Raw genomic sequence first — 26,286 nt, forward strand, 5'->3', positions numbered from 1 at the left:
TATTTCATATGTATATCTAACGGAGAGGATGAAGTGCCATTGAAACAACAGGAATTATCCAATATATCAGTTCTCCTCGGCGAAGCCGAGCCCCGGGGGGTTTGGGGGGCTAGCCCCCCAAGTATCATCGGCGTAGCTGATATCAATGTGATAGATAACGGTAGCATTCCAAACGATTTAGTGTAGTTCTCCCCCGCTTTAGGCAGGTTTTAAATTGGCTGTTTAGTTATGCGGGAATACGAGTGGTTGACCTGCGGGGCTAAAATACCGACGGGTCTGGCAAAATTACATTCATCCATATGCCATAGGACGTTCGAGTGAATACAATGTAGCAGATTAACAGTGAATAGAATTGTAGATTATAGCCAAAACTGCCTAAACCGTTGGGCATTTACGAGACCATGAAGATCCCAGGCGCATCGCCCGCTAATAACTCCGGCTCGGACCGTGATCTACTAGTGATTTCCACTGATGATCAACGGGTTACCCTAAAGGCTTCCGTTATTTGCTCCATAGTTATACGTAGTTTACAGAAATGAGGTATGTTAGTTCTAGAATATGATGTGCAAAAGATACGAAAATGGTTAGTTGAGCCGTTCTATTCAACATCAATTTAACAGTGCAAGACAAATCTGGGGGAAGATTTGAAACGGGCAAACTACAAAAGAATATCGGAAAAATCATCGAGATCCGCACTGCACATCGTCAGGAACCAAACTCCACCACCCAAAAAAAAAAAAAATCCATCCAGTCTCATGTGAGGAGCCATCATAGCTACTGCTGAGTAACACTGAGTAACCACTTTGGTGGAGGAGGTTTTGGTTTTCCGGGTATTTGGGGCGTCCCGGGAAATTGGGAGTTTTGGCCCCCAATTACCCGTGAGACAGGAACGACACATCGTACAGGCACGCATCGAATTACAGGCGGGTGAATTCATGGTGCATAACCTGCCGCCGGACAGGCAAGAATGTTCCGAGGGCTTCTGATGGAACGGTAAAGTGGCCGGAGAGAGAGAGGGGTTGTTATGGTTTGCTGCTGCCCCGGATTTATTTTTCATGGGCTGCGTCATTTTAGGTAGCAAAGCTAAAACTATATAAGGTCTAACCATTCTCCTTTGAATTGAACATTCTTTATTGAACATTTTTCAACAGCAAAGAAGTAATAAAAAATGACCCAGACTACTATTCCATCCGTCACTCTTCAGCCAACCGGCGACAAGATGCCACTTGTTGGCTTCGGTGCCTGGAAGGTTCCAAAGGAGACCTGTGCCGACACCATCTACAACGCTATTAAGAGCGGTTACCGACTCATTGACGGTGCTCAGGACTACGACAACGAGAAGGAGTGCGGCGAGGGTGTCCGACGGGCCATCGCCGACGGTATTATCAAGCGGGAGGAGATCTTCATCACCTCCAAGCTGTGGAACACCTTCCACGCCAAGGAGCACGTTGAGGTGATGCTCCGAAAGTCGCTTGCCGACTGGGGCCTCGAGTACTTTGACCTGTTCCACATCCACTTCCCAATTGCCCAGAAGTACGTCGACCCGGCTGAGCGATACCCACCAAACCTGCTCACCGATGTTGAGAAGGGCGTCACTTACCTCCAGAACACTCCAATCTCTGAGACTTGGGCTGCTCTCGAGGAGTGTGTTGCCAAGGGTTTGGTCCGAAACATTGGTATCTCCAACTTCAACGCCGGTCTCATCCACGACTTGCTTACTTACGCCAAGATCCGACCATCTGTTCTCCAGATTGAGCACCACCCATACCTTACTCAGGAGGACCTCATCAACTACGTCAAGACGGAGAACATCGCCATTACTGCGTACTCCACTTTCGGCCCACAGTCGTTCATTGAGATGAACCACCCATTGGTCGACAAGCACCCATTGGTTCTCGAGCACCCAGTTGTCGCTGGTATTGCCAAGGCCCACAACCGAACCCCAGCTCAGGTTGTGCTGCGATGGGTCACCCAGCGAAACATTGCTGTCATTCCAAAGTCCAACAACCAGGGCCGACTTGAGCAGAACCTTAAGTCTGTCGACTTTGATCTGACCGAGGAGGAGATCAAGGCCATTTCTGGTTTGGACATTGGTCTGCGATTCAACAACCCAGCCACCTGGCCAACTCCAATCCCAATTTTCTAAGCCATGCGATATATTAGAAAGTGGTGTAAAAAATGGGATTTATGTAATTTTATGAAATGATGACACCTTATGAATCAATTTGTTTGAATTTTCAAATTTTGATCAATTTGTAAGCTATTTGTACTTGAATTGTTGAAGTTCTATCAATGTCAGCTATTCATATTTGAATTGCCCAGGTTCGATCAACATAGGCTATTCATATTTGAATTCCCGAAGTTAGATCAACTTTTAAGTATAGTGCCAGTGTATTCATACTTGAATTCAACAGCCTGTATTCGTTATATAAGAAGTGAAGTGAGAGTAACATAGTTGAATTTATTTTTGACTATGTGGAATGACAACGTTAGATGTGAATCATGATGCCGTAATACCTATGTAACGAGCTATCAGTCGCGTTGTTGAACAACAATTGAGCCGCTAAATTACGGTAATGCAAATACAAATATGGTGTATTTGTAATTTTATTGCCATCGAATTGGTGAGTAATCATATAGAACGGATTCAGTATCCAGTATAACATCAGTAACCACCAATGCGGATTCTTTAATGAGCCAATTAATGCACAATCGTATATTATAAATGATATTTTTAATAGTTCGTTCTGGTATAATAGAAGTGCCTGAAGTTGAACACCCAGAAGATACCAGATTAGTCCGGCTATCTCATCACCATACATCGAAGTTACAATTTCCGAGCAAAATTGGTCATCCAGCAAGCTTTTCACCACGCTCTCATAGCAATAGTCCCCGAGCAGCTAGAACGACGCGTAGCGTCGCCCTGGGGGGTCTGGGGGGCTGGCCCCCCAGGGAAACACTCCGAGAATAGGCGACACCTACCCTTCACTACGGTGATCGGAGGAGCATCCCCGCTTCCGGCCTTACATCACCCCAAACTATTAAAGCCGCCAAAGGCCACCATTTATTCCACAAAAGATGTCGCTGAAGAACACATTGAAGGTAGCGCTAGTGCAGCTGGCAGCCGGCGCAGACAAAGCTGCGAACCTGGCCAAAGTGAAGTCGCGGGTTACAGAAGCTGCCGCGAACGGGGCCAAGCTTGTCGTTTTGCCGGAGTGCTTCAACAGCCCATACGCCGTAACGGCGTTCCCGCAGTATGCTGAGCCCATTCCGGCCGGCGAGACCACCAAGTTCCTCAGTGAGCTTGCCAAGTCCACCTCGACCTTCCTCATTGGTGGGTCCATCCCGGAAAAGGGAGAGGACGGCAAGTACTACAACACGAACATCTCGTTTGATCCAAAGGGCGAGCTCATTGCCAAGCACCGCAAGGTGCATCTATTTGACATTGATGTCCCGGGGAAGATCCGGTTCAAGGAGAGTGAGATTCTGACCGGCGGAGACAAGGCGACTGTGTTCAATGTTGACGGGTTTGGCACAGTTGGGCTGGGAATTTGCTACGACATCCGGTTCCCAGAGCTTGCTGCGATTGCCGCCCGAAAGGGCGCGTTCGCCATGATCTACCCGGGTGCGTTCAATACTACAACCGGCCCATTGCACTGGAACCTTCTGGCCCGAGGGCGAGCCGTGGACAACCAGCTTTACGTGCTTACTGCGTCTCCGGCCCGGGACTTGAGTTCCAGCTACCATGCCTACGGGCATTCGCAGGTTATCGACCCGTGGGGCAAGACCATTGCTGAGGCGGGCGAGGGTGAGGAGATCCTTTATGCCGAATTGGTCAACGAGCAGCTTCAGTCTGTGCGAAGCGGCATCCCAATCTCCACCCAGCGTCGATTCGACGTTTACAAGGATGTATCAGAGGGCGCCAAGGCTTCTGCCCAGTAATTGCCAACACAGTGGGCCTTTAGAATAGAATACAAACTATGAGAGATTCCAATCTCTCGGCGTAGCCGAGCTACAGGGGGTTTGGGGGACTGGTCCCCCAAGAGCTGATACCAGAATGACTTGGGGGCCAGCCCCCAAACCCCCGTAGCTCCGCTGCGCGGAGGTCAATTGGCTACCTCCGCGAAGCGGAGCCCCAGGGGGGTTGGGGGGACTAGTCCCCCCATGAGTACTCCGCAGTTACAGCGTACTTGGGGGCCAGCCCCCAAACCCCCGTAGCTCCGCTTCGCGGAGGATTGATGATATCGTAGTTCGTGATCCTCGTATTTGACCCGAATGGGAAGTACCAGCTCAGGGGTAGTGATTGACGCGACACTGAGCTGGTGATGGTCCTAAAAATAAGCCTCTTGAAGTGTATAAGTATGCGGCAGATTTCCTGTTCTTTCAAGCGTCAGTGATTTCAATTGAATTAGTCGTAGCGTTGTACCAAGTGAATTATATCATAGTTAATTGTAGCAATGAAGTTGTGGACGGTTGTAGTATCAATCATGGCATTGGTAGCTCAGGCCACCATGGCACCTGATTTCTACCTCCAGGTTGTGTCGAGTAACCCCGACTACAACAACACATTTATTGTCGCTGGCGGGTCTGGCAATGGCGGCAACTACTACACGTGGGCTGCTCACAGCCCCAAGGAATGGTTCAGGTTGGACGACAAGTGGAGGCTTTTTTACAAGAAGAACAACTGTCCTACCGGGTATGGAGTCTTTGTTGAGTGTGACGACTTCCCGCGAGTCGCAGTACAGACCTGCGCCAGCCAGTCTGGGTATGCAATTTCAGACTGCTATTTGTGCCTCAATGGTAGGCAGACGTGGTATCTTTGTAAGCGAATTGTTCCTGGCGGAATTGGTTCGCCGCTTCTTGCGTATTTCAGCGATCCACATTCTCAGGATACGCATGATTGTGAGCGTGTACGACTTAAAGTGGTGTATTAAAGTGAGTGATGGCTCAATTCTGCTATGTATTCAGCTTTTGGTTATGCTATTTAGGATTATTTATTACATCACTTAACATGGCGAGTTGTTCAATCTACGCCTTTCTGGAAATGGGTATTTGTCATTAAAGATGAATTGATCTGTGTAGGCAGCCAGCAGCAAGTGGAAGACAGTTCCGATACGCGATAACGATTATAGCATTGATAGAATACGACATTTCTCTATAGGCACGGCAATACCGGCACCGAGTGGTTGGATATATTGGATATAATTCTTTATGATTTATATGTAGTGGTCAAGCGATCACCTACTATCCTTGGTTAGGCGAACTGCAGTGTGTCTGAAGCACAGCTCATTTCAAATTACTGGTTATCACACCAATGGAAAGAAGTCTAGTAGCAACATTCAAGCCGAGGCTCCATCCCAATAATTGACCAATATACCGGGGTTCTAACAATCTATAATCATTTGACCTAAAAGATCAGCTATCCACGGGACAGCTGTTCTTATGCTGTGTACCAACAATTTATCATTCAGATTGGTCCGTTCCGGCAAGATAAATCAATTTTTTAGTATAGATAAGGCTGAGAAAGGTTATGACCAATAAAATTTGGGCTGCACAACCCGGATCGATAATATCGGAAGCTTACAATAGGCGATGCCTTGGGGGTCCCCCTGAAGCTCGGGGACGCAGGTTGTTTACAGTACTCCCAGTACCATAGATGGAAGAACCCCCCTTCAAAAGCACGAATTGAATAATCGACCAACATCTACATCTCCTATAAATTTTCACCCTTCACTACACCTTCACTACGTTTTACTAATATATCCTTCAATACACCAGGTACCTATACGGTGTAATACGGTACAGACGATAACAGCATCTCGTATTTTTCCCCCTTATCGGCATTCCGACCCCCTAATCGCAGCCTCACGTACCCCCTCCCTATCCAGACCGCCAACTGCCTTAGGAGGACCCTCATGTACTAACACTCCGAAGTAATGAGACGACGAGCGCCTTCAACCGCGTCGTCCAAGTCATCTACTTCCATGTATATGGACCAGGTGAGTGATCCGTACCTTTCAGGGGTGTTCGTTGAACTAACTTTTTCGTAGGAGCTGGACGCTCTGTATGACTATCTCGCCAAAATCATCCTTCTCGGTCCTAGTGGGTGCGGGAAATCGTGCATTCTGCATCGATTTGTCAAGGGCGACTGTATGTTGAACTCAGTAGAGATGCCTAATTTAAACCTAACAATTAAACAGGGAAGATATTGACCAGCCAGACGATTGGCGTTGAGTTTTCGTCCAAAATCATCAAAGTCGGCCAAGGGGCTTCTAAGCGTGGCATGAAGCTACAGGTATGTCAAGAAAGAAGACTAGGTGAAATACACAGGCATTGACAAGTCTAGTTATGGGACACAGCGGGCCAGGAGCGGTTCAAATCGCTGACACGAGGCTACTACAGAGGATCCGCAGGAGTACTTCTGGTATACGACATCACGAGCCGGGAATCGTTTAACAGCTTAAAGGGCTTTATTGCCGACATCAGAGCACTTACAACACCCAACACTTCCATCATCGTGCTTGGGAACAAGGTGGATCTTGAAATTGACGCGGACCCGACCACGGTGGTGCCTCATTCCGAAGCAATGGAGTTCTGTCTCCGCAACGGAAACATCCCGCTCATGTACACCTCAGCGTTAACTGGTGAAAACGTAACAGAGGCGTTTTCACGCCTGGCAGAGATGATCCTCACCAAGGTCGAGCTCGGGCACATTGACCCTGAAGACATTGACAGCGGCGTGCAGTACGGAGAAATCACTCCCTGGGACCACACCCTACCGCGCTCCCAGGGACGCAGCTTGATCACCCTTATGGGCGGTCGCCGCGACAGTTCCACGAATCGCCGAGGAGTTATAGACCTAGACTGGCCCTCGGCCTCCCACTACTCCTGCTGCTAATCCTCGAATACCCCTATTAGTGTTAATGGGGGGACCAGTCCCCCCAAACCCCCCTGGGGCTCCACTTCGTGGAGGTATTGACCCAATTGAGTTCCTTCCTCTGCTCAGTGGAGCCACGGGAGCTCGATGGATGGTCCACGAAAACATTTGTCCGAAGTTTTGTGTATTAATAAACTGCGTATCCATCCCTAAACTTCACAGAGTTCTACAATCCCTCGGCGCAGCCGAGCTACGGGGGTTTGGGGGCTGGCCCCAAAGTCAATCAAACCCCGGAGTGGTCATGGGGGGACAAGTCCCCCCATACCCCCCTAGGGCTCCGCTACGCGGAGGTGTCTCCTCAGCTTCACAGAGCTCTACAATCCCTCGGCGCAGCCGAGCTACGGGGGTTTGGGGGCTGGCCCCCAAGTCAATCAAACCCCCCTAGGGCTCCGCTACGCGGAGGTATCTCCTAAACCTCATAGAGCTCTACAATCCCTCGGCGCAACCGAGCTACGGGGGTTGGGGGCTGGCCCCCAAGTAGAATTAAGTTGTTTATGGGTTTCACTACGTAGAGCAAATGGAGCCACTGGAGGGTCCAAGATTCATTGTGTAAGCAGATATGGGCACGGTGTAAGCAGATATGAGCACGTAAACCACCAGTCCCTGCATGAAAGGCTCTGGACGGTGCGGCGGTCGGGTGCCGACGGACGGGCCCCTTTTTCCTTTGCGCGCACGCTCCCCCACCCACAGCCGGGCAACGATCACGAAGAGCACGACGGTAAACGACAGCAATTTGCTGCACGGCACACAGAACTAGACCGGCATAGTACGAGGCGGTCTTTGAGAGAGGCGTTTTCTTGAACCCGACCGAATGTCGTATGTAGGCTCCCATTTTAGGAGGGGATTGATTACTAACAAAAGGGTTAGGATGGATGCGAACAGTAACCGTCTTCAGCGGTCATCTTCGCAGGGCACGGTGGAATCGGTTCCGGAACGTCCAGACCGGCGAACCTCCTTCTCGAAGCTCCAGCTGTTTCGCAGGGGCCAATTGTATGTTGAACTTTGTCTTGATTGGTGCGGGATATTAACGATCATTGTAGGAGCAAACCAGATTTTGCGTTTTCTTCACAGACCTCTCCGTCGACACCAGCGCTGACGACAGATATGCTGACGGCGTATGACGACGATTTGGATCCGCTGTCGTCCGGGGAGTACCCCGTTTCGCCTGGCAATGCATATTCCCGCGGCGACACCGACGAAGAGCCTACCTCGCCAGTTGCGACAAGCGAAAGGAAGCCTAGCAAGTCTAGTATTGTTCCGAGACTGAGGCACGCTCTGTCGACAGTCCATTTGCCTACCCTGGGAGGGAGCAGCACCGGTCTTGGCAAGGGAAGTAGTAAAAAAAGAGTTTCGGAGGACAATGCTACTTTCAAGGAGCGGGAGGGTTATGCGCCTTCTTCGGCGACATTTGAGCGCGTCCCGACCATTTCTAGCCTACCGGATCGAGATTCGAGTGGCGGCAGTAACCAGAGCTATGCGAACTACAGTAATGCTTCGGGTTACTACAACTTTAGCGTGCCGCAGAACTACAACAGCGGCAACAACAAATCGCTCTCGGTTAGCGACGACTATAGGAGGCCTTCGTATGCTTCGCAGACGACACAATCTTCGTCAATGTCACGGAGATCTCAGAATGACGGGTTGATGATGGGGAGCGGATCGGACAGTCCATCGAATGGGCAGGTTTCGCTTCCCATGTCACTTGATCCGTCTGAGCTATCGTTGATTACGAATATGAATCCGGCGTATTATGACCAGAAGCAATATCCTGGAGGTAAGGGTGTAGCTTATCCAGACCCGGTATGTTTTCCCCCATTTTTTGGCAATTTTTATTTAGATTGAGCTAACAAATATTTAGGAGACGGTGTTGGACACAAAGTCTATGTATGAGCAGCAAAAGGCGGCAGCTGCGGCGGTAGCAGCTAAGACAGAAGAGTCCTACGCAAATAGCCTGCGATCGGAATCGGTATCCTCCTATAATCTTTCCGGCGAAGACGGCCAGAAAGGAGGACGTAAGCACAAACGGTCGTTCTTTGGCAAACTCATGCCGCGGCGAGAGTCGAGTGCTGATTTCCATGCATCGAAACAGCAGCCCCTCAAGGGCCTTAAGCACAAAGGCTCCGAGACGTTCCTGCCATTGCGGTCATTTTCGTCTACTACGCAATTCTCCAAAGCACCAGGGACTGGTCCGCCGTCGATTAAACCGTATGCACGGCACAAGAGCAGCCTCGCGTACGAGTATCAGTCGCCGTCCCGTAGCAACACGAGCTCTCCTCAGCAATCAACAGCTCCTCCACAGGGGCGCGAGCGGTCCAAGAGTACAAGCACACCTGCGCCGAAACCGCTACCTCCAATTCCGCAAATGAGCTCGTTCAACAACGGGGAAGGGCCCATGTACATGCTTGACACGAACCTGGACGAAATGCAGGGCATTATCCAGTCTCCAGATTCATCCAGGCCGGATAGACAACCTAATGACCGCATTAATGATTTGACTAATGAAACCACCACCACCCAAATTGATAATGATAATGACCCAAAAATGAAGAAGCAGCGAATCTCCCTCGACGGCAAATTCACCACCCAGCCACCACAGAATGAGGCGACTAATATTAATAATGATAGGATTGGTACCCCTCCTACGCGACCTCGGCCAATGTCGACGCAGTCTGATACCGTTGCGGAGGAAATGCAGAGGGCAGCAGCGAATGTTAGCGCCATTAATGTTGCTGAGACTGGCTGGATGGCTCCAGAGAGCTGGCGTGTCGCTACGCCTATGGTCCCTGAGACCAAACTTCAAGAACAGCCGTCGACGGTGGCACCTGAGAAGGCACCTGCGAAAAAGCAAGTTGCGGAAAGACACTGCCTTCGAGTGTTCCGAGAGGACGGCACTTTTGGTACCTTGTCGTGCGATATGAATATCACTGTGGAGGAGCTCGTTCAAATGCTGGGCAGAAAGTTTTTCATGAGCGCCACCGCCGGCTACCAGCTCTCTGTGCGTACTAGCGGACTGACTCGTGTCATGGACAAAAACGAACACCCACTCCAGTACCAGAAGCGCATGCTCATATCTATGGGCTACACGGATAGCGATCGGCTTGGCGATGTTGGTCGAGAGGACCTCAGCTACCTGTGTCGGTTCGTATTCTCGCGCCAGGAGCTGCGAAAGTTCTCGGACGAGGAATTCGCCGTCATGTCCAGGGACTTCACGCATGTCAACTTGCAGAAAATGTCGCTCGAGACAATCCCAATTGTCTTTTATCAACATTGCTCCGACATTGAGGTGCTGGACGTGTCCAAGAATCCTTCGGTCGAGATCCCACTTGACTTCATCCAGGCCTGTGTGAACTTGCGAAGGCTGCGCTACGTCGAGAATCAGGCTCGCCAGTTCCCCCCGAACATCAAAAAGGCTCCAAGGCTCACTGCCCTGGACATGTCCAACAACTTGCTTGATGAACTTGACCACGTATTTTTTGACGACCTGAAGAAGCTGACCTACCTCAATTTGCAGGGGAACCGACTGGTTACTGTCCCGGCGAATATTGCCATTCTCAGTAGCCTTCGACGCCTCAACTTGAGCTCGAACAACTTGACGCATCTTCCCAATGAAATCTGCGATATCACTACTCTGAATGACCTGGACGTTTCGTTCAACCACCTCCAAGGGCTGCCCAGCCGAATTGGCCAGTTGTCGCAGCTGGAGCGCCTGTTGCTGACAAATAATGACATTGCACAGCGTTTGCCAGACTCTTTCAGGCGACTAGTGTCTCTCAAGGAGCTCGATATACGATATAACAAGCTCCAGAACATTGACATTCTCAGCGAACTGCCTAAGCTGGAGGTCCTCTACTGCTCCAAGAATCTCGTGTACCTGTTCAAGGACACCTTCCCACGACTCAAGGTCTTCTACTTTGACAGGAACCCCATTACCCGTATTTCGTTTGCCGAGACTCACTATACGCTGGCCGTGCTCAATTTGTCCAAGGCGAAGATTACTTCTCTGAGCGAAAACTTCCTGGAAAAGATCCCCATGGTGGAAAAGCTTGTTCTCGATAAAAACCACTTGCTCTCGCTACCTCCTCAGATTGCCAACCTCAAACGGCTCACGTTTTTGAGTCTCTTCAGCAACCAGCTGGCGAGTCTCCCCAACGAGATTGGCGAGCTCAAAGAGCTCCGGTGGCTCGACGTGCATAGCAACAACCTTAAGTCGCTGCCAGACGCGATTTGGGACTTGACTTCGCTTACCGTGCTCAATGCTTCGTCGAACTTGCTCGATGCCTTCCCGAAGCCAACGTATCGGACAGGTAGCCTCGCGGGTAGTGAGACGTCAATTGGCGGAAAGAGCGATGTCCAGCTGGACTCCAACTACCAGATGCGGCTCAATGATAAGCGAAGGGCGTCGGAGCTCTCAGCAGCATCCACGGCCTCGCCCAAGGAAGCGCGCCGCGCAGGCATGTATCCTGGCCGTGAGTTGTCCGATTCGCCCCACTCTTCAAGCAGTGAATCCTTTGCCGGGTCGCCGAACACGATTTACCCCTCATATAAAAAGCATAGCATCCCTTCGGTGCAGTCAGGCAGTGGTGGAGAGCTTGAGCTGCCTCTACCTAAATCGCGCGGCCTTGCTGACACCCTGCTGGTGCTTAGTCTTGGTGACAACCGACTCGGAGACGAATGCTTCGAATACATTTCGCAGATTCGGACCCTTGAAGTACTCAACTTGTCCTACAATGAGTTGATGGAGATTCCTGCTGGTGCATTGGGTATGCTTACCCAGCTTACCGAGCTGTATTTGTCGGGCAACCGGTTGAGCGGTCTTCCAGCTGACGATTTTGAATTCAACCAGGCTTTGCGCGTATTCCATGTCAATGGCAACAAGCTGCATACGCTCCCGGCTGAGCTGGGTAAGATGCCCCATTTGACTACACTTGACGTTGGTTCGAACAACTTGCGATACAACATCAACAACTGGCCATATGACTGGAACTGGTTCTACAACCGTAACCTCAAGTATCTCAACTTCTCGGGCAACCAAAAGTTGGAGATCAAGACCGTTCACAGCCAGGGCGCGAGAGACATAGGAGAGAGGAATCTCAGTGATTTCACCGTGCTCCAGGATATTCGTGTGTTAGGTCTGATGGATGTCACCTTGACGACTCCTTCGGTCCCGGACCAGACAGAGAACTGCCGAGTGCGAACCTACGGCTCTTCGGTGCTACAGATGAGCTACGGTATGGCAGATGCAATTGGTCGACGGGAGAACTTGGGTATTATGGACATGGTTGTTGAAAGATTCCGCAGCAACGAGAAGGAAGCAATTATTGGCTTGTTCGACGGAAGAAACCAGCGGGACGACGATGGTAACAAGGTGGCCAAGCTCATTCAGGAGACGTTTGTCAACGTGTTTAGCGAGTCGCTCAAAGGTCTCCGGGAGGGAGAGACCACAGCCGATGCATTGCGACGAGCCTTCCTCAACACGAACAAGGAAATCGGCAATACGTCGATGCTCCCTCAAGACGAGATCGCCCACACTGCTATTGCCCATCGGAGCTCTACTGCGGCCAACCTTAATCCGCAGGATCGAATGACTGGGTCTTGTGCCACAATTGTGTACATCAACGACAATAAGATCTATGTTGCCAATGTTGGTGACTCCATGGCGATTATGTCCAAAGGCATTGGCGAGTACACTGTTCTCACCACTCGTCATGACCCGACTTCTCAGGATGAGCTTGCGAGAATCAGACGTGGTGCAGGTGTGGTGTCGTCTAATGGTAAACTGGACGGAATTTTGGATGTTTCGCGAGCAATCGGGTTCTACAACTTGATTCCGCACATCCACGCGGCGCCGTCAATTTTCTCCTATGAACTCACTGGCTCGGAGGACTTTTTGATTCTTGCCAGCAAGCAGCTGTGGGAGTATGTTTCGTACGAAATCGCTGCGGACGTGGCTCGAACGCACATTCGAAGCCCCATGCTGGCAGCTCAAAAGCTGCGAGATTTCGCTATTGCCTATGGCTGCACAGATAAGATCATGGTGATGGTTCTTGGCATTGGCGTCCAGAACAAAAAGTCGACTATGATTTTGCCGGTTATTTCTGCCAAGGGAGAATTGAACCCAGCCAGTGTTGCCTACGGTCCGCTGCCCGGTGCAGAAGAAGAGCTGTTCCCGGCGCTCAAACAGCGTAAGAACAAGTCTTCCTTGCCCGAGGATTCGGCTTTGGCCAGATTGGGTGAAGAGATTGATCCACCTATTGGTAATGTGGCAATGGTTTTCACTGATATTAAAAACTCTACTGAGTTGTGGGAGACCTACCCGGTGGCAATGCGAAGTGCAATTAGAATGCACAACACATTGATGCGTCGAACACTGCGACTTGCGCGAGGTTACGAAGTCAAGACTGAAGGTGATGCCTTTATTGTATCGTTCTCGGACCCAACTTCAGCGCTGATGTGGTGTCTCTCCGTGCAGGAAATGCTGCTTTCAGTTGAATGGCCAGAGGAGATTATAAATTCGCATCAAGGCTGTAAGATTGTCGACGAAGAGTCTGGAGAGCTTCTGTTTGGCGGCCTCAGCGTGCGGATGGGTATCCACTGGGGCACACCAGTGTGGGAGCGTGATGTTATTACGCGCCGAATGGACTACTTTGGTCCAATGGTGAATAGAACTGCCCGAATCAGTAGTGAGGCCGATGGCGGCCAAGTCACGTTGAGTACCGATTTCTTGATGGAGATGAAGCGGCTCGAGAAAGCCCATGATAAGGTCAAGGACGGTCTTAGCCTGGTTGATGCATACGGCGATGAAACTATTGGTGCAGCACTGGAGAAGAACTTTAAGACTCTTTCAGAGGTCGGCTGGACGATCTATGAACTGGGTGAGAAGAAGCTCAAGGGTGTTGAGAACCCTGAGAATATCTCGTGTGTGTATCCAAAGCGGCTCGTGAAGCGATTCGAGTTCCATCAGGCGGCCGCCGAGGAAAAGAGCAAGGCGCAGACGCAGGTGCAGCCAGCTCATCCTGTGCAACATCGGGCTGACCAGGGCGCTACTCCCGTGCTCAGCCTTGTCCCATCGTCACCGAGACGAATTGGCAATATTACCCTCCAGTCGATTATACAAATGAGGGCAGTTGCGTCGCGATTGGAGAAAATTTGCAGTTGGATGAATGGATCCCAAGAGGGATACCCTGAACGAGATCAGTTCATGTCCTTTAACCGCAAGACTGAGAGACAATTTGCTTCCGGTGTTCCAAACACTGACAAGGATTATCTTCAGTTCTTTGAGCACATGATAACGCGAATCGAGAACTGCGTCAGTACGATGTATTTGCGAATGGTGATGGGGCAGTTAGATCCACGAATAGGGGGGTCTGAGTTTAATTGCCAGATCGGCGAGCTGCTTAATGCTCTTCGAGGATTTATGCAAATTCCTGAAGAAGGAGCTCGACAGTCGAACGGCAATGCGAACGACAACAATTAATTTATTACAACACAGAAGGGGACGTTTTTGGTGAGAGAAAAAATTATTAATTTATTATCTACCGGTATGAAGCTCACGAATATGTAAAAACATTGTTAATATCGATAACATTATTTTGTTCCTTTATTTGTTGCTTCTTGTACCAACCAGTTAAAGAGCTAAATATTTGGTACCGTACTGTGCTTGTTTCGCTGGATCTCTGGGACATGAAACAATGGAATTTCTGACAATATCTAAACTAGCAAATTTCGTACCTTTATCCATCACAAAATTCAATTGAAATGAATACGGGTGCATCCCAAGTATTAGCGGTATATGGGAAGTTAGGCAATAATAAGGTACCAACAGTGGGGGTATATTGATGTTTGATTATGAGTATTGGTAGAATTATCCCTGGCACAACCTATAATGTACCAGATTCCGATAAGATAAAAAAAATAAAATGGACTACTGTAGAATATTGGTAACGTGGTACGTACAGGATACAAAAAACACCTGTTAGAAGGTTTAATTTTTACTTCTTACGTATAGATTCTGATAAAAAAAATAATAAGGGGGAGTGGCCTACCTTATTCGCAGCAGCCTACGGTAATCCATACTATAGAATTTACTTCGCATCAATCTGTTGGATAACTGTAGTCATCTACCGTTAATTAGAAAATAAACAGTTTACCAGTGGTGTTGTACGGTAATGAATTATGGGAAAAGATATGTTATCTTTTGTCAGTCAGTCGATATAGCAATAACTGTTAGTGAAGTGATCAAAAATCAAAATAGAAAAATAGTTATATCAATAATCAGTCGTGTATTACGTATATAATATAATATTAGCAAAGGGCCCAGCCCGGCTCTACTGTCGTTAGTCGTTGCGCTTCAATACGTTAAAGTAGGGATGATCCATGGCCTCTTTGGCCGTAAGTCTATCCTGGTGGTCATAACGGAGCAGTTTATCGACAAAGTCTAAAGCATCATCAGTGACAAGATGCTGATTGTTCGTGTTGACGAATCGTAGCCAGTTGCGGCGCGGGAAGTACCCCAGGACGCGCTGGAATTCAGCGTCTAGCTGAAGGTTATACTTCTCCAAATACGCGTAAAGATCATCGGTACCGAGCACGCGGGAAATCTTGACGAGCTGGTCGGTGTTAGAGGAACCATGGAAAAATGGATCCTTCTTGAACAAAATAGCGGCAATCATGCACCCCAGAGACCACAGGTCTAGCGAGTAGTCGTACATCTGCATGTCTACAAGCAATTCAGGGCCTTTGAAGCACCTCGAGGCGACTCTGACATTATACTCCATGCCTGGGTGATAGAACTCTGCCAGGCCCCAGTCGATAAGACGCAACTTGCGGTTCTTATGGTCGATCATGACGTTGTGCGGCTTAACATCACGATGCATAATGCCCTTGGAGTGGCAAAAGTCGAGCGCCTTGAGCAGCTCAAACATGTAGTACCGCACCTCGTAGTCCGACAGCTTTGGGTACAGAATGCGGAAGTCGGTGTTGTTTACGTACTCGAAGATGAGCGACGGTGTCTTGGAGAGTGGATCTCTGACCACGTCAAGCAGCGACACAATATTGGTGCCGCCAGCCAGGTTCTGCAAGATCTTGATCTCTCGCTTAATCTTCTTCTTCTTGACGGGTTTAAGCACTTTGATGACACACTGCTTGCTGCCAATAAGATTTATGCCTTCAAACGCCTCAGAGTACTTGCCCCGCCCGATCTTGCGCACAATCTCGTAGTTGGTGAGGTTCCCCCAGTTGACCGTGACGTTGTCATAGTCCCAGTACGACTTGGGCATCGTCTGGTTGTAGTTCGCATACACCCTGGCTATCGACTCCTTCATCCTGACCTTTCTAACTAACTAATGTGTTTTCCTGCAGTTCTATCGAGTCGTCCCGCGGGGGTAGGGGAATGTCACAGGGCAGGAGAGTGGTGGGTGTAGGATTTTTAGCCGAGTGATGCAGCCATCGGCGGAGCCGCTTCTCCATTCCAGGCACCACCAAATACCGGGCCGGGAAATCCTTTTCAGCTTTTCACTTGAGCCATTCTGGGCTTGTTTGATGGTCTTGGAGGATTGAACGATTGAATGTCCTAGCGGCACGTAAGGGATACTATGCTGGCTCGCCAATGGAAAGGCGATATAGGGAAAGGCGGGGAGATTTTGTACGGCGTAGAAATATGGGGCGAGGAAGGTAGCCTGCCGTTACCAGTGCAGACCAAGTTCGAGTATGTTGATCTCGGCAGATTACCGCATGGGCAGGGCAATGGACCTGTTTATCGAGTGTATTCAAGGGAGTACGAGACCCAAAGGCAGTTATCGCGATTAGGGGCCCTGTTGGAGAATGGAGAGCCGGTGGGCATGTTAGTGAACGAGAGTATAGTCATATACCCAGAGATTCACAGCGAAAGTGAGACTGTAGAGTTCCACGCAATCCGGCTTGACTCTGCTAAGGAATCGGATAAAGAAGAAGAAGAAGATGATGATAAAGAAGAGCAAGAAGAGAAGGTGAAAGCTGGCGAACCTATTCACGTGACGAAGCGGAATCGCATTGAACCCACGGAAATAGTAACAGACACAATTATTGACCAGGACGAGTCTGCTACCGACACATCAACCGGGGAGAATTTGCTCAAGAAAGGGATTCGATCTCGCAGAACGACGTTCAATCCGCCGATTCGCCGAATCTCTTCGTCATCCGCTACGACAAACCAAGCAGTAAGCGAGACTTCGCAGTACCAAAAGAACAAATCTCTCATCCAGCGGGTTATCCTCAACGAGCTGCGGCTGCGGAATATCCGACGACAGGACAATGAAGAGGAGTACAAGCAGTTGTATCACCACACCTATGCCGCTGCAATGTTTGCCATGCGTAAAGAACTCGAGTGGAAGAGAGACATTCCGCTGGACAGGATAGGAGAGACCATTGACAAGATCCTCGCCGTCTTCAAGGTCTAACTGTTCCAAGTCTAAGTTTGCATAATCCAGGGCTGCGTCTTCTTCATTCTCCTTGCAATATGTCACGTTCCTTCACTCGGTCAATATTTGGTGAGCCATGGTAAAGAGACCATTGACACGCCATGTTCAAGGTCTCAGTGTGCTTATGCTCCATGTATAATAGCCGAAGCCTGTGCCGGTTCCTTGCAACATGTCACATTCATTCGGTTAGTCGGTATGTTTTGGGGTGAGCCGCACGATCGGCATTTGACGGTGAGCCGCACGAGGCTGAGCGGCATGCCGAATGTGGGAACCTCGGAACTCCGTGCTTGTTGGGAGGAAAAGAAAAAATCAGGTTTTAAGCTGGCATCACCACAGTCGCCAGAGCCGTGAATCAGACGGAAGGGGTTGTGAAAAAAAAAAGAGAGAGGGCAGCCCTGGCACGTTTATATATTTGTTTCGGCACAACACATCATTTGTGACAACTTACTATTCATATTTGAGGTCCTGCAAAGAAAAGCGGATATATAGACATCTCGCATATATATTACTACTGATCTGAAAATGTCGACACCACCACCAGCAGAGGAGAAGCTCTTCACCAAGGAGCAGGTTGAGAAGCACAACGACCGAGATGACCTGTGGATGGTCATTAAGGGCAAGGTCTATGACGTGACCAAGTTTGTCGACGAGCATCCGTAAGTTTTACACTATTACTATTTTCAATGAGGAGGAGATCAACTAACTTGTGAATCAGGGGTGGTGAGGAAGTTCTTGTTGATTGTGCTGGCAAGGATGCGACCAGCGAATTTGAAGATGTCGGCCACTCTGAAGATGCCGAGGAGATCTTGACTAATCTTCTTATTGGTAACGCCGATCCAAACGTAAGTTGTTCATTTTTTTATTTATTAAGTGGTGGTTACTAACAAGCATAACAGGACTTCGCTCAGAGCAAGAAGTCTGCCAAGGTCAATGTTGGCCTTGCCGAAGATCAGGGCGGCTCTTCTTCTTTCGTCTACCTCATCATTGCCGCTCTTGTCGCTGCTGGCGCCTTCTTCTTCCTCCAGACCAACTAAGTTATTGTTAATTTGTTAACTGTATTATCTAGTCATAATATATATATTCTCTACTATACAAATGCACCCCAAAGAAAGGATATCTCCAAGGGTCCATCTGATCTGTGAACGCGAATAATACGATGAGCACCCAGCTTAACAATGATTACGGTCTCATTGGTTCGTATTGGTCGCATCCCCCTGAAATCCTGGGCGCGCGCGCTCCCAACTGCGGCTCGAGCCTGCGGCGCGTGCGGCTCGGGCGCTCTTCTCAACATGAGACAAGTTATCTCTGAAACTCTACCCTTTGTTTCCAGTTATATACAATGTACTACACGTGTACTAATGCTGAAATTTGTAATCAAATCTACCAATATGTTTGTACTTTGGAAGCGATCCCCGGATCGCGTAGTTGGGGGATTCCCCAAACCCCAAACCCTCCCTTTTTGGGGCCTAATTGGGTGCTTTAGAAGTACTGTAGTACTACTAATCCATAGATTTTCACCTTTCTGGATCCTTAAGAGACGTTTTGTTACTGATTGGGGGGTTTAAACGAAAAGCTTTGTTACGCTGTAACCAAGACACGGGGGTCTGAGGGCTGGACCTCGAATACATTCCATTGATTGTGTATTCTTTCCAGAAATCTCAAAAAATTTCTCCTGGAGTTCCAATCCCTCGCTTGGTGATCCCAAGAATTCTACATGGCAATTGGTTTGGACAATTCACTGCGAACAGATAGCCGTTTAAGGCAGCAGACGGCTGAGAGGGGAGGGGGTCCCCACTTGCATTGCTTTTAAAACCCCATATGCGCGCAAATATATGTGGACGTAGGGCTGAGGGTAGGGCCAGAACAGTATCCTACCCGCCCCATGTTGAGGTTCGACTATAGCCCTATACGTAGCGATAAGCATGGCTGGCTAAAAATTTTTCAATTCAACTACATATGCATTTCAGCCTTACTGGGATCTGCACCGCAGGATAGCCGCCGATATCGGCGAAACCCCGAAGCACCTCCGCATTTCACAATACCCCCCACTCGACTATACCCAGAAGACAAAGAATTGGAGATTGAATAGATAAAGAATATAAAAAAAAACGGCTGGTGGTACTGTGAACACCAAAGCTCTGTGACACTCTGAATACACCAAGAAACTCCTGTCGCCCACTATAATAACTTCTGTGGGTTGGTGGTGGTGAGACGAAATGTCTTGTCGGGCGGCTCGATTTGGCAACGAGTTGGGAATTAGTCATAGCGCTATCGGCCAATCAGAGGAGAGGTGGAGCTGCGCGCGCGACCAACTCACGGCCGGAAATTTCATCCCGGGACATTGTATAAATTTGGTTGATATCCTCTCTGCGGGTGGAATCTTTTTTTCTTCTTTTTTTCCCCAGACCCTTATTATTTTATATTTTTATCAATTTTTAGCGCGACTTACACAAGAGATCTAGTCAAGATGTCATTCTAAACGGTTATCCCCCATCTGAACGAACGAACCAACGATTAAACGAATACGAACGTATTAATCGATTTTATTAAACGAATTTTATTTTTTTAACGAAACGAATTAAAGAAGTCATTAACGAATTTACGTTGACTTTGCCCCCGAATAAATCATTCACCATGGCGTCCTCACAACCAGCTTCCGCCCCTGCGCACTCGCAATTCTGTCCATCAAGTTTACGATAAAGACCAGATTTGTCCTCTCCTATTAGAGACCACCAATTATTATTGCTACTATTACTGATACAATGTCCGCTACTCGATACCAGTCCCCAGCTTTAGCTGCTTCCACTACTCCAGTTTTGATCAAGAAGGAATACGAACCATCAATGACTGTCCCAACATTTGCAAAGAACTTTGGGTTTGGCTCTGGCCCATGGGCCAACCCGCCAATGACGCCACAGGACGAATGTCTTGTCGGTTACGATGTTATGATGCAGCAGCCAATTGGCCACGTCCAGACGGCTCCATTTGACACCACCACCTTGTTCACTCCATCCACCACCGGCACCATCTCTCCCAAGGAGTTGATGGGCAGCACTACTAGCACTTCGTCCGGTGACGTGATGAGCGACCTCGGCGGTTCCCCATTGTTTGACGATGCCGACTTGGGCGACGTCAACTCTTGGGAGTCTCTCTTTGAGGAGGAGCACAAGCCAGACCCACAAAGTCTCATGGCTTCTATTACCATTCAGCAGCAAACTGCCTCCCCAATGTCTTCCCTCCCATCGTCTGTTCAGTCCTCTCCACAGGTTGCTCTTCTTTCCGAGCAGCAGCAGGAGCCATCATCTGCTCCTGTTGCATTGCCGGTAGCTACTTCCAAGGCTAAGGTTACCAAGAAGGCTGCTTCGTCGCGAAAGTCGCGATCTAGCTCGCCAGCTCCCTTCGGTGATAAGAAGGACGAACTTGGCTTCACTGTGTACAGCCGAAAGCCACGATCCATGCCATTGACTCCGGTTGTCATTCCAGAGACTGCTGACCAGGTTGCCATCAAGCGAGCGCGAAACACCGAGGCTGCTCGGCGATCGCGAGCTCGAAAGATGGAGCGAATGGGCCAGCTGGAAGAACGAGTCAAGCAGCTCATGTCTCGAAACGAGGCGTTGGAGAAGGAGGTTGAACGACTCCGGGCTTTGACTCGAGAGTAATTTAAATCCTTACAGTTTTTTTTACTATCCCGCATTTTTGATTTTGAAAAAAGGTTTAATATTTGTTTTGATTTTATAATAATTTTAAAAATTTTGCTGTTAATAATTATATGGGTTTTGAAAATTCTTATCAATTATCAATTCTTATCAATTGCATGGTATATTCTGTGGAACAAGAGCCTACACAGTGCTATGTAAGTCATTACTCTAGTAACTAGTAGCCATGCTGATCAACTGCACGGTCTATTTAACGAAATTAGCCTACAGTGCTATGAAGTGAATATTGGTACATAGTACAGCGCAATCGATTACTCTAGTAACGGAAATGTCGTACGAAACGTAACTAGGCCTCGAAGGTACGGGGGTTTGGGGGCAGAGCCCCCAACTACGGGAGATCGAGGGCTGGCCCTCGAATACACTGCGAGTGACAGGTATCTACCACCCATCTGTACCATTGAAACCAGTGAAGCCGGTAACCAAAAACTGGTAGTAATACGGCTTCTTGGAAATGCAATTGGCCCAGTTCCATGCTGATGTCAGCCGACCGTCAATACACGAGCCTGCGTCGTAAAAGTTATCCGCACCTGACCCGTCAAAGGCATGCTTGAAGAAGTCAGACAGGACTGTTTTCTTGAGACGCTCGACAGACCCAAATTGAGATTCGACCCACCGCTCCACATGCTTGTTTCTCGTAGAGATCGAGTCAATGCCGGATATCGCGAGATACACAGGGGTCAAAATTCGAGGCACCTGCAGATACTTGTCGAGGAAAAACAGGGCATTGGGTACCGCTCTATCACCAAGATGAACAACGCTAGATCCAATCCACCCATTGTTTCGCTGCTGCACTTTTCTGATAATACCATGCATCGCCCGCGAGACATGTGGGCAGGCTTTGATTCGGTTGAAGCCTTGGCCCGTGTCGCCAAATTGGTACCGGTTCTTGGCATCGATGGAAGTCAGGTCATGGTCAGCAAGAATCCACAGCATGTACATATCCCGTATAATTTGAGACCACAAATGCAGACTCTGCTTGGCGTAGTGGAATTGCTTCTGGTGGTCATGCGAGAGCCGTGCACCGCTTCGGCCATAAGAGATGGCAAGGGTGAACTCACCAGCCGCATCATCAGGATCGAAGTTTCTCTCCAGCATAGCGAGTATTCGTTCAATCGGCATTCGGTTCGCGCGAAGGTAGGCGTGGTAGTCGCCAATGGAGTAAAGGCATTGTCTAATGTCTTCTGCTTGGATCTCTGGAGACTTCTTGCTGTACGCTCGGGCCAGCTCTTCAATTGCCTTTTCCTTGCGTCGAATCTCGTTCTGGATGCGTACTCTGTTCTTGCCCTCCGGGAAGATCTCGGCTACAGCATCCAGTATCCTTGGGTCCTCCAGCATAGCAACGGTGTCTTCACCACCGTGATGCTCAAGGAAAGAGTAAACCGTCTTGATTGGCCTGTAGAGATCGAACTCCATCGCTTCCTTGACCTCGGGCAGCCGGGAATCCATAACCATGTACATGAGCTTGCCGAAAGAATCGCGCATCTTCTCAGGGTTCATAATCTTGTACCGACGGCCAATTTCAAACACTTTTTTGAACCATTCAGCATTGGATGCAAATTCTTTATCCTCAAAGAGGCTCTGTCCCATCTTCATATCGGTAGCGACGACCAATCCAGCCAGAATCGAGCACATTTCCTTAAGCTGAGCCACCATACGCTTTGATTTCGAGGTATAGCTGATGATATCGACTCGTTCAGTGTACTCAGATACGTTAAGAGCCGCTTCTAACAGCCTCAGAAGCTTTCTCTCTTCGTGGGTCAGTCGCAGTGGGATGAATCGACAGTGCTCCTTGATCCGCTTGAGCATGGTCGCTTCATCACCTCCGCTTTCGCCTCGTACTTCAATAAGACTATTGGCAATTTGAGAGATGTTCTCTGCGTTTTCTGTAAGTTCTTCTTCCTCCTCTTCCTCGATAGCGGTGTCATCACTTCCCTCCATATCAACGTCCTGCACTTCCTGGCCATTCTGATCTTGTTTTTCAAGCTCCTTGAACTGATGGGATCTTCGAGAGCCGGTACGGTGGATATAATCACAGCAAACCTGGCAGAAGTCCTCTACGCAGGTTATGCAGTTGACTTCTGACGGCTGATCGCCACATTCGATACAGAGTCCCTGCTCGTTATAGTTTTGATTCGAGGGTGGGGTTCCTGCCTCGGTCGGTGAGGATACCACCTCTTCAGGTTCCGGCGAGTAGTTTTCCTCGGGGTCCAAAGAGAGCAAGTCTTTTAAAGGCCGTTTCATGCTTCTATTCTTTACAAGGTAATTATACTACCAGGTACTGTACGGCCGAATATTCGTTATATTTTGTTATCGTATTGCCCGAGTAAGAAAAATCGAAATGAAAAAAAATCTTATTCAGCGCTGACTAATCGTGATTGTTCGAAGTAAACGTAATGTACTGGTAAGTCAATTTTAATAACTTACACTCACTAACAAAGATCTACAAAGCGAGAGCCAATTGAAATTGAACTCTGTTCTGGCTGGTTTAAGGAGCTTCAACCCCTTTGGGGCTCTTTGACCTGCAGTTTTGCCATATTATGGTGAGGCACAATTTTGAGGAGATGGGCCGACATAAGTTTGTTTCCAACTGATTAAATACTGTACTACAGAAGCTGTGGTGTTAATAACTGTTACGGCGATTGTAAACATAAAGTAAATTTGCGGCACTGACCTACCGTGGTACTGTAGTTCCCTGTTTAAGCCGCATGGAACGACAAAGCGGCTTAACCGATACCGGTAGGTTTCAGCAGGGGAAGAGGCTACAGGAGTGCCGTAGCAAAGCCCAATAACCAATTGCACGTGTAACGGTTGCTAGGAAGGGAGGAATGCAGCCCATAGGCCCGCAAGCGCTGTACCTAAATGTACTTAGGCTACGCGAACTCGTAGTAGGTAGGAGGCACTCGGTGTTTGTTCGGCATGAGCTCTTGCCGGAGTCTGTGACCCAGGCGAGCGCACGCGCCACAGGAGGGAGGCTTTTAAGGAGGCTGCATGCAATAATAACAGGGATTCAATTGGCTGGCGGATTAGGCCTGAGCGGTAGAGTGCAGCGTCTGCAACAAATGAGCTGCTTTCTCCGGCCCAATCATTTACAGGCAGAGGAGGCTGCAATTTCCAAATCGGTACACTGAGAAACAGCCGCTGTTTTACTTTGTGCGAATTAGGGAGCCTGTCTTGTCTCAGGAGCGATCTGCGCAACGGTTCTGCTTGAAAAAAAATTTGCCTGCCTGTCTCGGGATCTTTTTAACCCATAGTGACGTAGAATTTTCGGATGATGCGATCCCCTAGGCATGGGCTGACGCACTCGGAGAAGGCATTTTACGGAAGGAATGCAGTATAGAGCGGTAGTCGCAAAAGAGACCTTTTTTATTTTTTTCTGCGTATACCTGAAAGAGGAGAATAGTGATGCTGATTTACATACGTAGATGTGTGAATGGGTTCAGAAAGGTATATAAGATCCTGCTGCCGTTTGCCGTCAAATATTTTCTCTTCTTTTCTCTCTCTCTCTTTCTCCCTCTCTATTTAGAGAATATTTGATTAAGTTTTCAGTATACGCCTATATTTTGGCTTGTATAGGAAGGCCGTACTCGAGTGAGTCCACGTCTACTGGATCGCTGAAATCATAACACTTTAGAGCATCTGCTCTACTATTTTATCTTATTGGTTATTTGATTTCTTGAATACTTGTCTGCTATACTGTTAGGAACGATGCGACTGTAACGCCCATCTTAACACGCAGTATTTGAGAAAGATTGTACCATTGGTTCCTTGATCCGAGTTGGTTTTGATTGATTTTGTTAAAGCCTCGCTTTAATTCTTTTTACTTTTGAGTGAGCTTTTTTTTTGTATGTCATTATGGTTATGATGACGACTTATAACGCCGACAGTATACATCAGTACATTGCTATCCCCCAGGATACGAAGCTTGAGCCAATCGTCATGAAGGAGGTAGAGAGCGGAGTTGTAGCGCTTTCGCAGGGCAAACAGTCCAGCCTCAGCTTGCTGTTACAGCAGTCCAAGCACTACTCTACCGTGAACTTGGCGGTTGATGCTACCAACCATGATTATTCATCTGGGGTGACCTCTGCGTCTGAGGTTAGTTCATTGGCTACCTCCCCTATCTTGAATCAACCAACACCACCAAAGGAACAGGACCAGCAGCAGCCCTGTTGCCTGACTTTTAACTGTCCTAAGCCTGAAAAGAGCTTGTCGAGAGTTAAGATCAACAGGTATCAATTCACTCCACCACCGCCCTCAAACATGCTATCCTTCGACTCTGACGAGGAGGAGGACGAGGATGATCGTGAGTACAACGGTTACCGAGATGATGACGATGATGATGAAGACGACGACGATAACGACTTTGATGATAATGATAACGAATTTGTAATGGACTAAATAACTATCCTTTTTTCTACTTTTAATATTTCCACTTTTAATGGTCTAGTACTTGTGCTATATTCTAATCAGCATTCATGCAAGTTAAATGGTTAAACATTGCGTATTTCATATCCCGAGATGTGATGAAATAGGCTGCACTGAGAATAATCTCAATATAATCCTGCAAACCGGTTATCAGTCCACATACGAATTAGTCTTTAACCAGCCGTACTACGGATTAACTCAACTACACTATTATAGGCATTCATGCAATAACTAGGTAATATCGCAGCTGGCCATTGCAGATTAAATTGCGTGTACTACCGGTACATGTATCTGTAAGTTTACGCTCGTCCCAAAGTATCGTACGTCAACATCTGTACCTTAGGTGTCGGGAACTCCTACGTGGGCGAAATTGCATGAGGAGAATCGTATGAAGGGACATAGTTCAAAATCTCTTAACTAATTGGAGCTTCTGATGCAGTACATTACTCACATATGCCTATCTCCGCGGAGCGGAGCCCCAGGGGGGTTTGGGGGGACTAGTCCCCCCCATGAACACTCCACTTCTTCAATTAACTTGGGGGTTGGTAGCAGCAACCGCGTTGTTTGCGGTAGAGTAGTGCTTGCTGTAACAGCAAGCTGAGGCATGGGCCGAGCTTCACGTCTTCACATGCTGGTGTTATCGATGCCCACAATAACACATTCCAGGATACTTAATGATAAAGCTAAAAACTCGACCCGACAGTTATAGTGAGTTATAGTGAAAAATATCACGAAGATTGCTGACATTTGGAATGGA

At 48.5% G+C, this 26,286-nt stretch overlaps 11 protein-coding genes across 11 annotated transcripts; 9 read left to right on the plus strand and 2 right to left on the minus strand.

Annotated features, from left to right (window-relative positions):
- Positions 1 to 1,168: 1,168 nt before the first annotated feature.
- Positions 1,169 to 2,146, plus strand: GRE3 (trifunctional aldehyde reductase/xylose reductase/glucose 1-dehydrogenase (NADP(+)); the record flags this gene model as incomplete). Its single annotated transcript, XM_076685052.1, has 1 exon — positions 1,169 to 2,146. One exon carries the CDS (start codon positions 1,169 to 1,171, stop codon positions 2,144 to 2,146), a length of 978 nt encoding a protein of 325 aa, XP_076540649.1.
- Positions 2,147 to 3,078: 932 nt separating this feature from the next.
- Positions 3,079 to 3,942, plus strand: NIT3 (putative hydrolase; the record flags this gene model as incomplete). Its single annotated transcript, XM_076685053.1, has 1 exon — positions 3,079 to 3,942. One exon carries the CDS (start codon positions 3,079 to 3,081, stop codon positions 3,940 to 3,942), a length of 864 nt encoding a protein of 287 aa, XP_076540650.1.
- Positions 3,943 to 4,457: 515 nt separating this feature from the next.
- On the plus strand, positions 4,458 to 4,934 carry TRVA0_021S00540 (uncharacterized protein; the record flags this gene model as incomplete). The annotated part of the gene is made up of 1 exon (XM_076685054.1): positions 4,458 to 4,934. The coding sequence occupies one exon, from the start codon at positions 4,458 to 4,460 to the stop codon at positions 4,932 to 4,934; it is 477 nt and encodes a 158-aa protein (XP_076540651.1).
- A 1,002-nt stretch (positions 4,935 to 5,936) lies between these two features.
- Positions 5,937 to 6,898, plus strand: YPT31 (Rab family GTPase; the record flags this gene model as incomplete). Its single annotated transcript, XM_076685055.1, has 4 exons — positions 5,937 to 5,999; positions 6,051 to 6,150; positions 6,201 to 6,295; positions 6,347 to 6,898. The coding sequence occupies 4 exons, from the start codon at positions 5,937 to 5,939 to the stop codon at positions 6,896 to 6,898; spliced, it is 810 nt and encodes a 269-aa protein (XP_076540652.1).
- An 850-nt stretch (positions 6,899 to 7,748) lies between these two features.
- Positions 7,749 to 14,411, plus strand: CYR1 (adenylate cyclase; the record flags this gene model as incomplete). Its single annotated transcript, XM_076685056.1, has 4 exons — positions 7,749 to 7,753; positions 7,805 to 7,927; positions 7,978 to 8,737; positions 8,796 to 14,411. The coding sequence occupies 4 exons, from the start codon at positions 7,749 to 7,751 to the stop codon at positions 14,409 to 14,411; spliced, it is 6,504 nt and encodes a 2,167-aa protein (XP_076540653.1).
- An 859-nt stretch (positions 14,412 to 15,270) lies between these two features.
- CKA2 (casein kinase II subunit alpha/alpha') lies at positions 15,271 to 16,212 on the minus strand (the record flags this gene model as incomplete). The annotated part of the gene is made up of 1 exon (XM_076685057.1): positions 15,271 to 16,212. The coding sequence occupies one exon, from the start codon at positions 16,210 to 16,212 to the stop codon at positions 15,271 to 15,273; it is 942 nt and encodes a 313-aa protein (XP_076540654.1).
- Positions 16,213 to 16,527: 315 nt separating this feature from the next.
- TRVA0_021S00628 (uncharacterized protein) lies at positions 16,528 to 17,370 on the plus strand (the record flags this gene model as incomplete). Its single annotated transcript, XM_076685058.1, has 1 exon — positions 16,528 to 17,370. One exon carries the CDS (start codon positions 16,528 to 16,530, stop codon positions 17,368 to 17,370), a length of 843 nt encoding a protein of 280 aa, XP_076540655.1.
- Positions 17,371 to 17,913: 543 nt separating this feature from the next.
- CYB5 (Cyb5p) lies at positions 17,914 to 18,425 on the plus strand (the record flags this gene model as incomplete). The annotated part of the gene is made up of 3 exons (XM_076685059.1): positions 17,914 to 18,047; positions 18,107 to 18,233; positions 18,288 to 18,425. The coding sequence occupies 3 exons, from the start codon at positions 17,914 to 17,916 to the stop codon at positions 18,423 to 18,425; spliced, it is 399 nt and encodes a 132-aa protein (XP_076540656.1).
- Positions 18,426 to 20,153: 1,728 nt separating this feature from the next.
- On the plus strand, positions 20,154 to 21,050 carry GCN4 (bZIP transcription factor; the record flags this gene model as incomplete). The annotated part of the gene is made up of 1 exon (XM_076685060.1): positions 20,154 to 21,050. The coding sequence occupies one exon, from the start codon at positions 20,154 to 20,156 to the stop codon at positions 21,048 to 21,050; it is 897 nt and encodes a 298-aa protein (XP_076540657.1).
- Positions 21,051 to 21,485: 435 nt separating this feature from the next.
- TRVA0_021S00694 (uncharacterized protein) lies at positions 21,486 to 23,348 on the minus strand (the record flags this gene model as incomplete). Its single annotated transcript, XM_076685061.1, has 1 exon — positions 21,486 to 23,348. One exon carries the CDS (start codon positions 23,346 to 23,348, stop codon positions 21,486 to 21,488), a length of 1,863 nt encoding a protein of 620 aa, XP_076540658.1.
- A 1,611-nt stretch (positions 23,349 to 24,959) lies between these two features.
- Positions 24,960 to 25,502, plus strand: TRVA0_021S00716 (uncharacterized protein; the record flags this gene model as incomplete). The annotated part of the gene is made up of 1 exon (XM_076685062.1): positions 24,960 to 25,502. One exon carries the CDS (start codon positions 24,960 to 24,962, stop codon positions 25,500 to 25,502), a length of 543 nt encoding a protein of 180 aa, XP_076540659.1.
- Positions 25,503 to 26,286: the final 784 nt, after the last annotated feature.

This window comes from Trichomonascus vanleenenianus (assembly GCF_965637985.1).
Source record: "Trichomonascus vanleenenianus strain CLIB 3782 genome assembly, contig: TRVA0_021S, whole genome shotgun sequence".
Lineage (NCBI taxonomy): Eukaryota > Fungi > Ascomycota > Dipodascomycetes > Dipodascales > Trichomonascaceae > Blastobotrys > Blastobotrys vanleenenianus.